The sequence below is a fragment of the Electrophorus electricus genome, chromosome 9 (genome assembly GCF_041902795.1).
Source record: "Electrophorus electricus isolate QZ-2024a chromosome 9, ASM4190279v1, whole genome shotgun sequence".
Taxonomy (NCBI): Eukaryota; Metazoa; Chordata; class Actinopteri; order Gymnotiformes; family Gymnotidae; genus Electrophorus; species Electrophorus electricus.
In genome coordinates, this window is record NC_137505.1 from 18,032,528 (window position 1) to 18,045,000 (window position 12,473).

Sequence of the window (12,473 nt, forward strand, 5' to 3'; positions counted from 1 at the left end):
ACTCGCAGGTTCATTCCTATTCCATTATCATCATTTGGGTAGCGGCGGACCTTGGTATGTGCGACTTGCGATCAAAAAAATTGAATTAGCTTCATTCACGTTGGCCCAACTGCTCTCAGATGACTGGCGTACGGGTTGGGTTAAATGTCAGCACCAGTGGCCCTCTGAGGGAAGATGATACAAGCAAAGGCTCTACACCGAGCGCACGTAACACAAGGACACCGGCTCTCGAACACACCGTTCGCTCTGTTACTTTCACGGCCATCCTTTTACAAAGCGGAGGACGCGTCATATGACGGTCACGCCGCCTGCTAATCCTCACCTATTAAAATCCCTTTATGCCCAGAAATCATCCGGTGCTTCGCGAACTCCGGCGTCAAACACGCGAGCACGAGAACACCATCTCCGAGCATTACGGCTTTGTGCGCGCACACGTCCTCTCGCCTTTCAGCTCAATTTCCCCCCCTCCATCTGTGTTTTTGTGCGCGTCGGCGAGCGAGTTCCGTGCTGTTTGTATGTGTGTATGAGCCGCTTCTCCGCAGTGAGTGTTGGAGACCCCGCAGCTGCAGATGTAGTCGCTATTGGGCGTAGAGGAGGAGGAGGAGGTGGTGGTGATGGTGGTGGTGGTGGTGGTTGAGACGAGGCGGCGACCCCGTTCCTGCACTCGCCTCTTCCCCGCGGTAACTCGCTGACCTTGGCCCTAGCATAGAGAAGCACTGCCTGAAGCCTTAGCAGACAGAGCCCTCCCTGTGCGGCAGGTGGACACACACACACACACACACACACACACACACACACACACACACACACACACACACACACACACACACACACACACACACACACATGCATACTGCCTCCTGGGGAGACATGCCTCCCCCAAGCAAGCACATGTCATGTGTCTGTTCACGCTCCTGATTGTGGAATAATGGACGTGCCGGCAGCGGATTGAGAGTGGCTTTTATACACAGAATGTTGCATGTTTGTGTAGAATTGATCAGTAGTGAAAATATGAATAACACAGGGCAGTTAGGTCGTGTATGTGAACTCTATGCCTCTCCTTTTCTGTGATAGTGAAATATAATTTGTTTAACTGATGCTCCTCTTGAGGAGTAACTGAAAGTTTTGATAGGGTAGCAAAAGCACCACTGGCTAAACTGTTTATGGTTTCCATATTAATTGTACATGCCTTTTACTACCTGTTAGATACTCTGATACAAACATACACACCCTTCCATTCTTCAAGTCATTGTTTAAAGCCAAAGATTTCTTCTGCGTTCAAGCGAGTCACTCTTGGCGAAATTTAATACGTGCAATTGTGAACACTGTATCATAGAAATAGCGTCAGTCATGGCTCTCTGTGGAACCGGACCAATATTTGGTCTGCTTTAGAGGGCTGCTTAAGGGATAGGAAGTATCTGTTGAACACAGGCTGCAGACTGTCCCCACGCAGGGCCTGGGCGGACATCGTACAAATGAAGTGTTGGCGACATTCAAAAAACATTCTGCGCCATCCGTCAACCAGCGTCCATCTTTCATCATTTCACCCATGGACGTAAAACAAATCTAATATATTGATTTAATTAAATCAGTTCGAATATGTTAAATCGTTTACAGCCGAAGGGTTACTTCGTTTGATATTTTTTCCCACTCGAATTAAGATTTTGTCAAGATTTTGTCCTTCTTTAAAAAAGTTATTTGGCTATTTTTACAACCAGTTACTGAGGTCATATTTTAACCTACAATACTTTCTCTCTACTGTATCCAGTAGTGGGTCATAATGTTCATTATCCCTAGGTCTGTTAAAACTGTCTTCCAACATTAAAGGTGCGAGTTCGTACTATAGCCTAGTCGTAATTCTATAGTAGTGTTAAATGGTTTTCATTCAAAACGGATGAGGATGTCTGTAATTTTTAGCGATGTCACATTTCCGAGCGATTTAGCCTGGAGAACAGTGGGGATTTATTGATCTCCGTGAAATGCCTTTGTGGAGTACCGAGAGCCGAGCGGTGGAAGACAGCGGGAAACGTCGCAACAGGAGACGCTATTACGGCACTGTGACCGGGGCCAGCGGCTAATGCCTCGGTTTTCTACTGTACTACTGTTCATTTGTTTATTGGCGGCGGTCTCTTCTCACACGATGCCTTGGACTTTTTAAAATGCCTTTAAACAGGATTACCCCCCCCCCCCCCCAATAAATAAATAAAAATCTGTAATCCTTTGGGCGGATGAAGTTCACATTATATTTCGGCTTTGCTTTGGTTTATTGCAGTCGCAGCACCCATTAATATGCTTTTCATAATAAAACAAAGCAAACTGTATCACATCAATAATGACAACTGACAGTATCAGATCAATAATTGCTATATTACGAAATATTTTCAATATATTAGTTTTTTAGATTAAGAATTTTTGAGGCTTAATTGATTATGATGCGATTTCTTAATTGATCATGATATAATTTCTATAAACTCATTTTACATAAAGGTTAATAGACGACAACCATTTATTATTCATAGCTTATCATAAACCCTACAACTGACTGATTCTTTGGACAATGTTGGCCTATATAAGCTTGTATAATCTTATCACCTCAAACCAACTGTTCCTATTTTGTGTGGTCAACCGTGTGTTTGTGGACACTGGAGCCCACATAATCGCTTTGGGTCTGCTTTGCCACTTAGCCCTAGCAGTAATCAGAGGTGGGCTGTTAGATCAGGTCTCTCTTCCTCCCCCCTCTCTGTCTCACTCTCTCACTCTCTGCTGGGGAGGCAGGAAGAGGCCAGGCTCTCTGGCAGTGTTCCACGCACGGTCCCATTCCTCTCATCCGGAGCGCCCGATTCCAGTTCAGCCCTTTACAAGACATGCCAGGACCCTTTGTGTGGTCGCCCGGGGCCGGCTGGAAGAGCGGCCTCCTTGAGATGTCATTATTCCAGGGGAAATTGCCGCTCTTGCTCGCGGCTGCAGCTGGGTGATACAGCGTCTCCGAGAGAAGCGTCAGGAACAATCAGCGCGAAAAGGACCCTCAGAGTGAACTTGAAAAGCCATTTTGTCAGACATGAGGATATCAGCTTTTTGTTTGATTTTGGGTAATTTACCCAATTTGTAAGGATTTTAACCATTTAAAAAAAATTATTTTATGAATTTCATACACATTAAAGTGCATTTGGGGAACTGACCATGACAAAATTGGGACAGTAAATTCAATAAAATAAAATTTAACATAATACAAAACCAGTACAAATTTAATGTTTATATAAATCCTGATTTTTGATCAATTTCTTATTATAAATAAACTGGTCAGTTTGCAAGAAAATGCCCTGAACGTTAGGCCCTGTACAAAAGAAGTTTTCATTTTAATGTTTTATGCTTGTTGAAGTAAATATTAGTAGATTATGCAACATGGAGGGAGAGATGATGATTTGTTCGTGTGAAGCTGGTGGACTGTGAAAGGGGCGGGGTCTGACTGAACACTGCTATGAATATTAAAAGGGGATCAGGTGAAGGAGAGCGTGGCTGACGTCAACAGAGGATTCTGCACATCTGCCTTGTAAGGCCCTGTGGTGAGTCTGTACATGGCAATGTGTGTTTGCATATGTGTGCATATGTGTGCCAGAGAGAGAGAGAGAGAGAGAGAGAGAGAGAGAGAGAAAGAGAGAGGGGGGGGCGAGGGAGGGAGAAATGGGCACTGTGATTTATCAGTGATGCAAATTAGCTTAGCATCCTATACATTAATTAGGGTTCCCAGAGGAGCAAATGTAAATAGTGAATAATGCCGCTGCCTTCCCAGCCCCTCGGAAGACCTTCATCTGTACTGCACGGCATTTCCATATTTGACAAGAACTGCATAAAAATATTACATGTGACATTGATTTTGAGGTGTCCACACACGTGAGAGATGAATCAGGTGACTGATGGATGCAGAGCTCATTTAAAAGTATTTCCTGAACAAGCCTTTGAGAATTACTATTTCAGTAACATATGGTAATATATTCTGTATGTTACCAGTTAATATATTCATTGTTTTCCTTATTTTCATCCTTGTTAGATAAATTTTAAAAAATGTAAATGACAGTGATATAATAGACATGGCTAGTGTGATGGAGCGAGACCACAAACCAGTATAGAAATTTTAAATGATCTTCACTGCATATGCATGCGAACGCAACTCGGTCAAACTTCGCTTTTTTGTTAAATTGTTTAACATTTCACACACTTGCAGGTTAAGCCTTCTTCCACTGTCAGTCTTTCTCTCTTGCTCTCTCTTTCTCTCTGGCTGGCTCTCTCTCTCTCTCTCTCTCTCTCTCTCTCTCTCTCTCTCTCTCTCTCTCTCTCTCTCTCTCTCTCTCTCCTCCCCTTTAAGTGAGGAGGTACTCAACCATGCCCCCACGCTGTGGCTTGCAGAGACAGGCGGGAGTACAGCAGACATGTCGGAAACCTCCCGCGAGGGGCCCTGTGTAACTCGATGCATGCTGTTAAAGCTTAGAGTATATTGTCTTCTCTTGCTTACGAAGCCTCCACCCACTGGCCCACCCTACATTTAGCGGATCATGTGACCGTGGTAAGTCATTTGCAAGTACAACAGTTCTCTGTGAGCCCCCATTCATTTCCTGAGAACTACCCAGAGCAGCTGAGAGGAGCAGAGAGGGGAGGGAGTCTCAGAGAGAGAGAGAGAGAGAGAGAGAGAGAGAGAGAGAGCGAGAGAGAGCGAGAGCGAGAGAGAGAGCGAGAGCGAGAGAGAGCGAGAGAGCGAGAGAGAGAGAGAGAGAGAGAGAGAGAGAGAGAGAGAGAGCGGACTGTATAAGGAAAACAGTTTCTGCCGCTCTGCAGCTCCTGATCAGGTCTGTATTTATTTTTCCCTCCTCTGTTTCTTATGTTTTCCTGTGCTGTTCTTTTATTTCCCGCGGGCTGTGTTGTTGGTTTCTCTGTGTCTTTGCTCTGTGCATCTTCTTGTACAGTCACAGTAGTGTCATGTCAAATGACAAGTCAGATTACCGCTTATTCTCTAAGGATAATGGTCTTCTACACTACTACATGACCAACACTGTCCCGATGGAACTAGAGATATATTATAAAGAGTGTTCTCTAATTTCTAGTGTAGTTGTCTAGTGTTTCTGCATATTTTGCTGATGGAATATTTTGCAGCATCTCAGCAGTTCTGCCAGAGTTTTATTTGTTCTTGCATTACTCACATTGTCAGTAAATGTTTGGGCTTTTCTGGTGTCTCACTGATGTAGTGTTTAAGAGAACTTGCTGCTCCTGACTGTTGAGACAGACAGAGTTTTTTCTGGGTTAAATATTGACACACTGTCAGTGTGTGTGTGTGTATATGTGTGTGTGCGCGTGTGCGTGTGTGTGCGTGAGTGCGTGTGCGTGTGTGTGTGCGCGCATGAGGAAGGAGGACGATACTTGTGAGTTGCCACTTCTCCCTTCACACTCTCTCCAAAAAGTTTGATCGTTGTCACGGCCGTGCGTTCGCACGCGTGTGCGCGCGCGTGTCAGGGTGGCGAGAGGGCACAAATACCGCTATGACAGGCTCGCTCACCAGCTTGTTAGCTCAGTAACCGTGGTGACCAATGAGTTAAAGGCTGAAAGGCTTGGGTAGTGGACGGAAGGGCACCAGGGGGTGGGAGGTGTGTGTGGGGTGGAGGCTGACGCGGTGGGTGTTGCAAGGGTGGCGTATTGGATGTCATCTGCTCCTCTGGCACTGGTAGGCAAGCAGTCATTGGTATTGATGGGTGGCTGTCAGTAGCCTGGTGCTGCGCTGAAGCAGTGTGGCTGTGGGCTGGCCCCTGGCTGTTCTTTTCAATTACAGCAGACCTGGAGCTGACAGCAAAGGTATTTGTACGCAGGAAGCGGAGTGGCGGTGTGGTATAGAATAACAGGGCGTGTGTGTGTGTGTGTGTGTGTGTGTGTGTGTGTGTTGGTGTGTGGGTGTTTGTGCATCCTGACCTGTGAGACTTTACCCTGTGTTAACGCTTGCCTGAAGCAGAGGGAAGCAGGATTGCAGCTGCCCCCCTGCTGATCGGGGCTATTCAGCCAAGGATTAGCTCCTATTTAACTTTCCCTCTCTCTATATTTAAGAACACCCTTCTCCAGCACACTGGACTGTGTATTGTTCCGCCAAACATGAACTGTATAAGCTGCAGTGCCAAGAAATATGTCTTATATGTCTTAAAGATAAAAAATGTTGAAATGGTAATTGTATACTGTAGTGGTTAATATAAAAAATGAATTCATTTACGTTTTACACTAAAATATGATCTATTTTGGTAGCATTTACCTTTAAAAGACCAGAGACAAATATTTTTAATGAATCACCTCTGATTCGTACCAGTCAACCTTCTGTTTAATTCGATTTCATTTGTTCTGATTGATTTGATGAAGAACAAAGCTCCTGCATTTAATTTGGTTGCCTCTGTGGCCTTTATCAGGAGGTTTCTGTCCTTCAGTCACAGATAGCAATCAGCCAGGTATGGGGCTCTGTGAGCACCCAGTCATCAAAGGAAGGTCTGCTTATCTTATCGTCGTCACTTTCCGTTAAAGGTCCGGCATGGGTTCGGATGGAGGACTACACAGGCACGTGTTCAAGGTTAGCACAGGTGCACCGGGGGGTCGGGGGTGTAGGGGCGTGTGTGTGTGTGTGTGTCGGGGGGGGGGGGGTGTTTGAATTATTGATGGACGCTGTCTGGGGCAGGACAACTTGCTTCAGGCATTAGCTGGCAGAGTACCTGAAATGTGTCCCTGTGCCCACCCAGGAAGGTGGGCTCCGGGCCTGGGCTAAGTCCAGTTAGGGGGTAACCTGGGCATAAGGTGAAGGCCCATACCTACCCTGACCCATCAGGTCTGGCTATTTATGTGCTTGGCATTGACCCTTGATGACAAATACAAAAAAGACACAGCAGCATATACCTGGAGAAGGCTCACGGTGCTGAAAGAGAGGTCACGGCTACTGGACGACAGCAGGGTCAACTTGCTGTTTAAACCAGTGTCCTTTAAACCAGCTGTTTAAACCAGTGTCCTTTAAATCAGCTGTTTAAACCAGTGTCCTTTAAATCAGCTGTTTAAACCAGTGTCCTTTAAATTAGCTGTTTAAACCAGTGTCCTTTAAACCAGCTGTTTAAACCAGTGTCCTTTAGACCAGCTGTTTAAACCAGTGTCCTTTAAATCAGCTGTTTAAACCAGTGTCCTTTAAATCAACTGTTTAAACCAGTGTCCTTTAAATCAGCTGTTTAAACCAGTGTCCTTTAAACCAGCTGTTTAAACCAGTGTCCTTTAAATCAGCTGTTTAAACCAGTGTCCTTTAGACCAGCTGTTTAAACCAGTGTCCTTTAAATCAGCTGTTTAAACCAGTGTCCTTTAAATCAACTGTTTAAACCAGTGTCCTTTAAATCAGCTGTTTAAACCAGTGTCCTTTAAACCAGCTGTTTAAACCAGTGTCCTTTAAACCAGCTGTTTAAACCAGTGTCCTTTAAACCAGCTGTTTAAACCAGTGTCCTTTAAATCAGCTGTTTAAACCAGTGTCCTTTAAATTAGCTGTTTAAACCAGTGTCCTTTAAACCAGCTGTTTAAACCAGTGTCCTTTAGACCAGCTGTTTAAACCAGTGTCCTTTAAATCAGCTGTTTAAACCAGTGTCCTTTAAATCAACTGTTTAAACCAGTGTCCTTTAAATCAGCTGTTTAAACCAGTGTCCTTTAAACCAGCTGTTTAAACCAGTGTCCTTTAAATCAGCTGTTTAAACCAGTGTCCTTTAGACCAGCTGTTTAAACCAGTGTCCTTTAAATCAGCTGTTTAAACCAGTGTCCTTTAAATCAACTGTTTAAACCAGTGTCCTTTAAATCAGCTGTTTAAACCAGTGTCCTTTAAATCAGCTGTTTAAACCAGTGTCCTTTAAACCAGCTGTTTAAACCAGTGTCCTTTAAACCAGCTGTTTAAACCAGTGTCCTTTAAACCAGCTGTTTAAACCAGTGTCCTTTAAATCAGCTGTTTAAACCAGTGTCCTTTAAATCAGCTGTTTAAACCAGTGTCCTTTAAACCAGCTGTTTAAACCAGTGTCCTTTAAACCAGCTGTTTAAACCAGTGTCCTTTAGACCAGCTGTTTAAAACAGTGTCCTTTAAATCAGCTGTTTAAACCAGTGTCCTTTAGACCAGCTGTTTAAACCAGTGTCCTTTAAACCAGCTGTTTAAACCAGTGTCCTTTAAATCAGCTGTTTAAACCAGTGTCCTTTAAATCAGCTGTTTAAACCAGTGTCATTTAAATCAGCTGTTTAAACCAGTGTCCTTTAAATCAGCTGTTTAAACCAGTGTCCTTTAAATCAGCTGTTTAAACCAGTGTCATTTAAATCAGCTGTTTAAACCAGTGTCCTTTAAATCAGCTGTTTAAACCAGTGTCCTTTAGACCAGCTGTTTAAACCAGTGTCATTTAAATCAGCTGTTTAAACCAGTGTCCTTTAGAAGTGTATTTTCGATTGACTTGGTTAACCGAGCGACTGGTGGGGTGTGTCAGGAGGAAACCTGTGTCATAGGAAAGCTATATTCCTATTGCATCAGGTCACAATCCATCCTGTCACACCAGAATTAATTTCATGGTAATTATCTGGTCAAAGTTACAGCATATGAGAAGCTGGTTATGTCTTACTCACTAACGTGACGCACTCAACTCACTATGACATGCTTGGCATGAAAACAGCAACTGAGAAAATGATGTCAGTTTTTTACTCTCTGGGGACAAAACTGTAATAAGAAAGCTTAGGTTACAAAATAATAATAACACAGATCAAGACTTATGCTGTCGATGTTTATTATAAAATTACTGAGTAATATATTGGACCACGCATTTATGTTATGCCTATATTAAGATGGCTAAGATGTATTGTCAGGATATTGCAGATCACACAATCTGATTCTTTGATTTGAAGTTTTTTATTAACGCATCAAAGAAGTAAGTGTTTTGTTATACTGTACTGTCCTGTATAATGAGAAAGTTGAATTGAATTGAATGAAAAATTACCAAGTAAAATGGTCAAAGGCTACTTAACTACATTGTAATTAAATATACTCAAATTAAACCGAGTGTGCTCTCAACTAATTCGTCATTGGTGAGCTTAGCAAGCAGTCCCCGAGCCACAAGCTAAAGCGACAAGAGGATGGATACGGCTCAGCGGGTTGGTGCTGATGCAGAGATCCGCCAGCGCGGCAGAGCGCAGGCAAAGGCGGTGGACCTGGGTGGAGCGGCCTTGGGCCCTCTCTCTCAGTCACTCCTCATTTCGACATTTCGCTAAGTTGACAAAATGTTCTTGTGCGTGTCCTCTGGTCTATTCAACCCTTGACCTGTGTGTCCAGTGCAAGCTTGTTTACTGAAGCACTGCGTGAGGTGCAGACGGGGAGGGAGGAGGCACTAGCTAAACTTTGACATACTCAGCTATGCTCCTCTAAGTGGGAGGGCCGTACAAATCATTTCTGAATCATTGATTTAAAACTAATAATCCGTTATAGATCGTTTAATAGCTGATGCCCGATCTCCACCCATTTAGGTCTGTGTGGTGGAAATCCAAATGGAATATGGATCAGCTGGAGTCTGATGAACATAGTCAGTAGTTTGAAATTGATGCTGATGACTTGCCCGGAGATGAAACACAGCGTGAATCTTTCTGACAGTGGAGGAATCACAGACAAGCAGGCTGCGCTGTACACAATCTGTCTGCCATTCTCTGCTTGTCGTCATGACAACGCAGCCAGCGCACCTCAGCTAGCTCTCACTTAACCTGAGAGGACTTTCAGGAAGTTAGAAATAAACTGTTGATTATTCGGTGAATTTGTGACCAACTGATGATATCAACATGTCGTATTTGCTTCCGACGGAAATCTCGGTTTGTCCAGTTGAGGCGAGGACATTGGGGGCTTCGCCAGACCCGTATTCTCAGCGTGAACTCTGTTAGCAGCTGTAGGTCAAGCATTTGTGGGAAATTAAGCGAACATGTGGAATCGATTTGGAGGTCAAGCTGGACTGTGGTATGGATGTGCACTGAGGGGGCCCTCAGCCTGGGTCCTCCTCAAACGCCATCATTTCTCACAGTTTTAAATGTCTGGCTCGGACTCTTACTGGAACACAATAGTAGGTGAAAATAGGAGAGACTGCGTTATAGTATTAAAAGCAGAAGCCAGTACCTGTAAAGCATGAGCATAAACACAGCTGCCTATTCTATTAAGTGGGATTTGAGTGTTGGAGTGGTTCAAATTTCAGTATTTAAAAATACTCTCCCAAGGACTTCCTGTTGTACTTAATATTTCAGTGGTCTAAACATTTTTGAGGAAAGCTTTTTCTGCTGTAATGTGGTCAAATGACATGCGAGAGTAGATAAATGTACAATTTAATCCTGATTTACCATAAGCATGGTTACTGCGTGGTTGCATGGTTAAAGCATGTTTGTATAAATGTCTGAGGTTATGTGTGGAAGTTGAAGTAATGTTTATGTTCATCAGAAACGGTTGTATACTGCTGCATTGCTCAATCAGTCTGTCCATTGCTCAATCGGTTTGTGTGGGTGGGTTTGCAAGACATGTGTACTGGATATGAAGACCAATGTGTGTTGGAAAAAATGCAATAAATATAAACTTGTGTTCATCTTTGTTCCTGAGGAGAGCTGGCACTGGTGCTCTGTAGAGTTAGTGTTTAATGCGTTTTCAATTTCATTTTTTTCATTTGGCTGTCTCGGTCCTGAAGATGTGGACGTATGAGCACTGTACATGCTAACGTAGTTTTGACAGTGGATACAGCAATGTGCATGTGTTTGTGGTTCGTGCATGTGCACGTGCACATCTGTGTATTTCCACTTATATAATATATATGTGTGTGTGTGTGTGCAGACTTGTGCACGTGTTCATAAGTGTGTATGCACGTGTATGTGTGTGTGTGTGTGTGTGTGCTTGTGTGTGTGTGTGCGCTTGTGTGTGTGTGTTTGCTGGGACAGGGGCCCCTGACTGTGGTCACTGGAAACCATGGGGAGGCTACAGCAGGTTGTCTAAGAATCTCCCCATTAAGACTGCAGGATGCAACTGTCCCCCAGAGGGATATAACAGTGATGATAATGCACTCCTCTACTTGAGCACCCGTCCCTGCTTCTGTACACATTCTACTGTACTCTCCACCACCCTACACACAAGCCAATACTGACCCGCAGAAAATCACTGCATTCATTTTCGCAGTGATAAATATGACTTGGCAACTATGACCCTGCGCTATAAGAGAATAGCCATGGAGGTTGCAGTGGATGGTGATTACAGTTGTCTCTTTTCCATGCACTGAAGCTTACGCCAAACAAGATAACCTCAGTTAAGGTGACATGTTGTACTATGGGTTATTATACAAAGTTGTATTATGGGTTCTATCAAAATGAGATAAACATTTTCTATCAAGATGTGAGATAAACAGAAATAATTGTGCATACCATTTAAACAATGTGTTTCAGTCAAAGCTCTTTACAACTCCACCTGATGCTTTTTAGACTATGTCCATTTAGAACTATATTTTGTGTTTGTGTTTACAAATCAGAAACAAACTCATACTAAATAGACTATGGTACATGTAAGCCCAGTTAAGACATATTTTCTTCAGATACTTAAACACATTTATAACTATTTCTGTGCCATTTCATAAGTAATTTCCCCAAAGCATCTGAGATTACACAGCTTGAGCGTGTAACATTATTTTTGTTTGCTACGTCTGTGCTCGGGGCTATGTTTTCCTTGGATGGAAGCACTACCTTTCCTGCAAAAAAAAAGTCCCCTGCAGTTTACAGCTGGTCCTGGCACACAGATGGCTCCTAAAAGGTTAGCTTTGGCCACCTTTAAATGGATTTAGTTGAAAGCCTGGGACAGCTGTGATATCCAAACAGTGCCCCTAGAGCTGGCGAAGTTTTAAGAACCGGGACTTTCTTCTCAGCTGTCAATCACAGAATGGACCATTGAGCTTGGATAACTGACAGGATGTGCGTTACTAATTGAGAAGATTGTGTTCAGTGTCATCTCAGTGTCTTTAGTCCACCCCAGTAGTGAGAAAACGACCATTTTATGCTTTGGTAAAATGGGATGCTTATGATGGTGAGTAACATCCTGAATATAACGAGTGAGGAATTTTTTACAGTCACAGCTCTGTGACATTCCTGACAGTGTGGCCTGTCATATCTGTGGGCTCATGTCGGTGACATGACTAATTACACTGGACCGGGTTCATTAAAGAGGGATTAATGACATGTGAATGAATGTGACATTAAGAACCTGCTTCGTTAATCACAGCAACCTGTCAACCCCTTTTCCAAAAAAACCCCCCCAAAAAACAAAAACCCCATCAACCCCAGTAAGTCAGGTACCATGTTTGAATGAAGCTTGTCACTATAGTGCAAAGTAGGCCTACACCAGAAGATCCCTGGCTCTCCTTTTGGCAAGAGCAGGTGAGATGTGCAGAGCGTTAGGT

General features: G+C 43.5%; 1 protein-coding gene across 5 annotated transcripts in view; it reads left to right on the plus strand.

Moving 5' to 3' along the window:
• The first annotated feature begins 4,426 nt into the window (after positions 1 to 4,426).
• Positions 4,427 to 12,473, plus strand: part of klf12b (Kruppel like factor 12b) — a 34,296-nt gene continuing 26,249 nt past the window's right edge. Inside the window, exon 1 of one of the 5 annotated variants that reach the window (XM_027005212.3) lies at positions 4,427 to 4,561. Coding sequence is in view for 1 of the 5 variants with exons in the window: in XM_027005213.3 (XP_026861014.2) it covers positions 6,564 to 6,592 (29 nt within the window). In the remaining 4 variants the exon portion in view is untranslated. Of the gene's footprint in view, positions 4,562 to 4,648; positions 4,842 to 5,698; positions 5,839 to 5,869; positions 6,593 to 12,473 lie in introns of those variants that run through there. The other 4 variants (XM_027005211.3, XM_081720747.1, XM_081720746.1 and 1 more) reach the window with 4 other exon arrangements.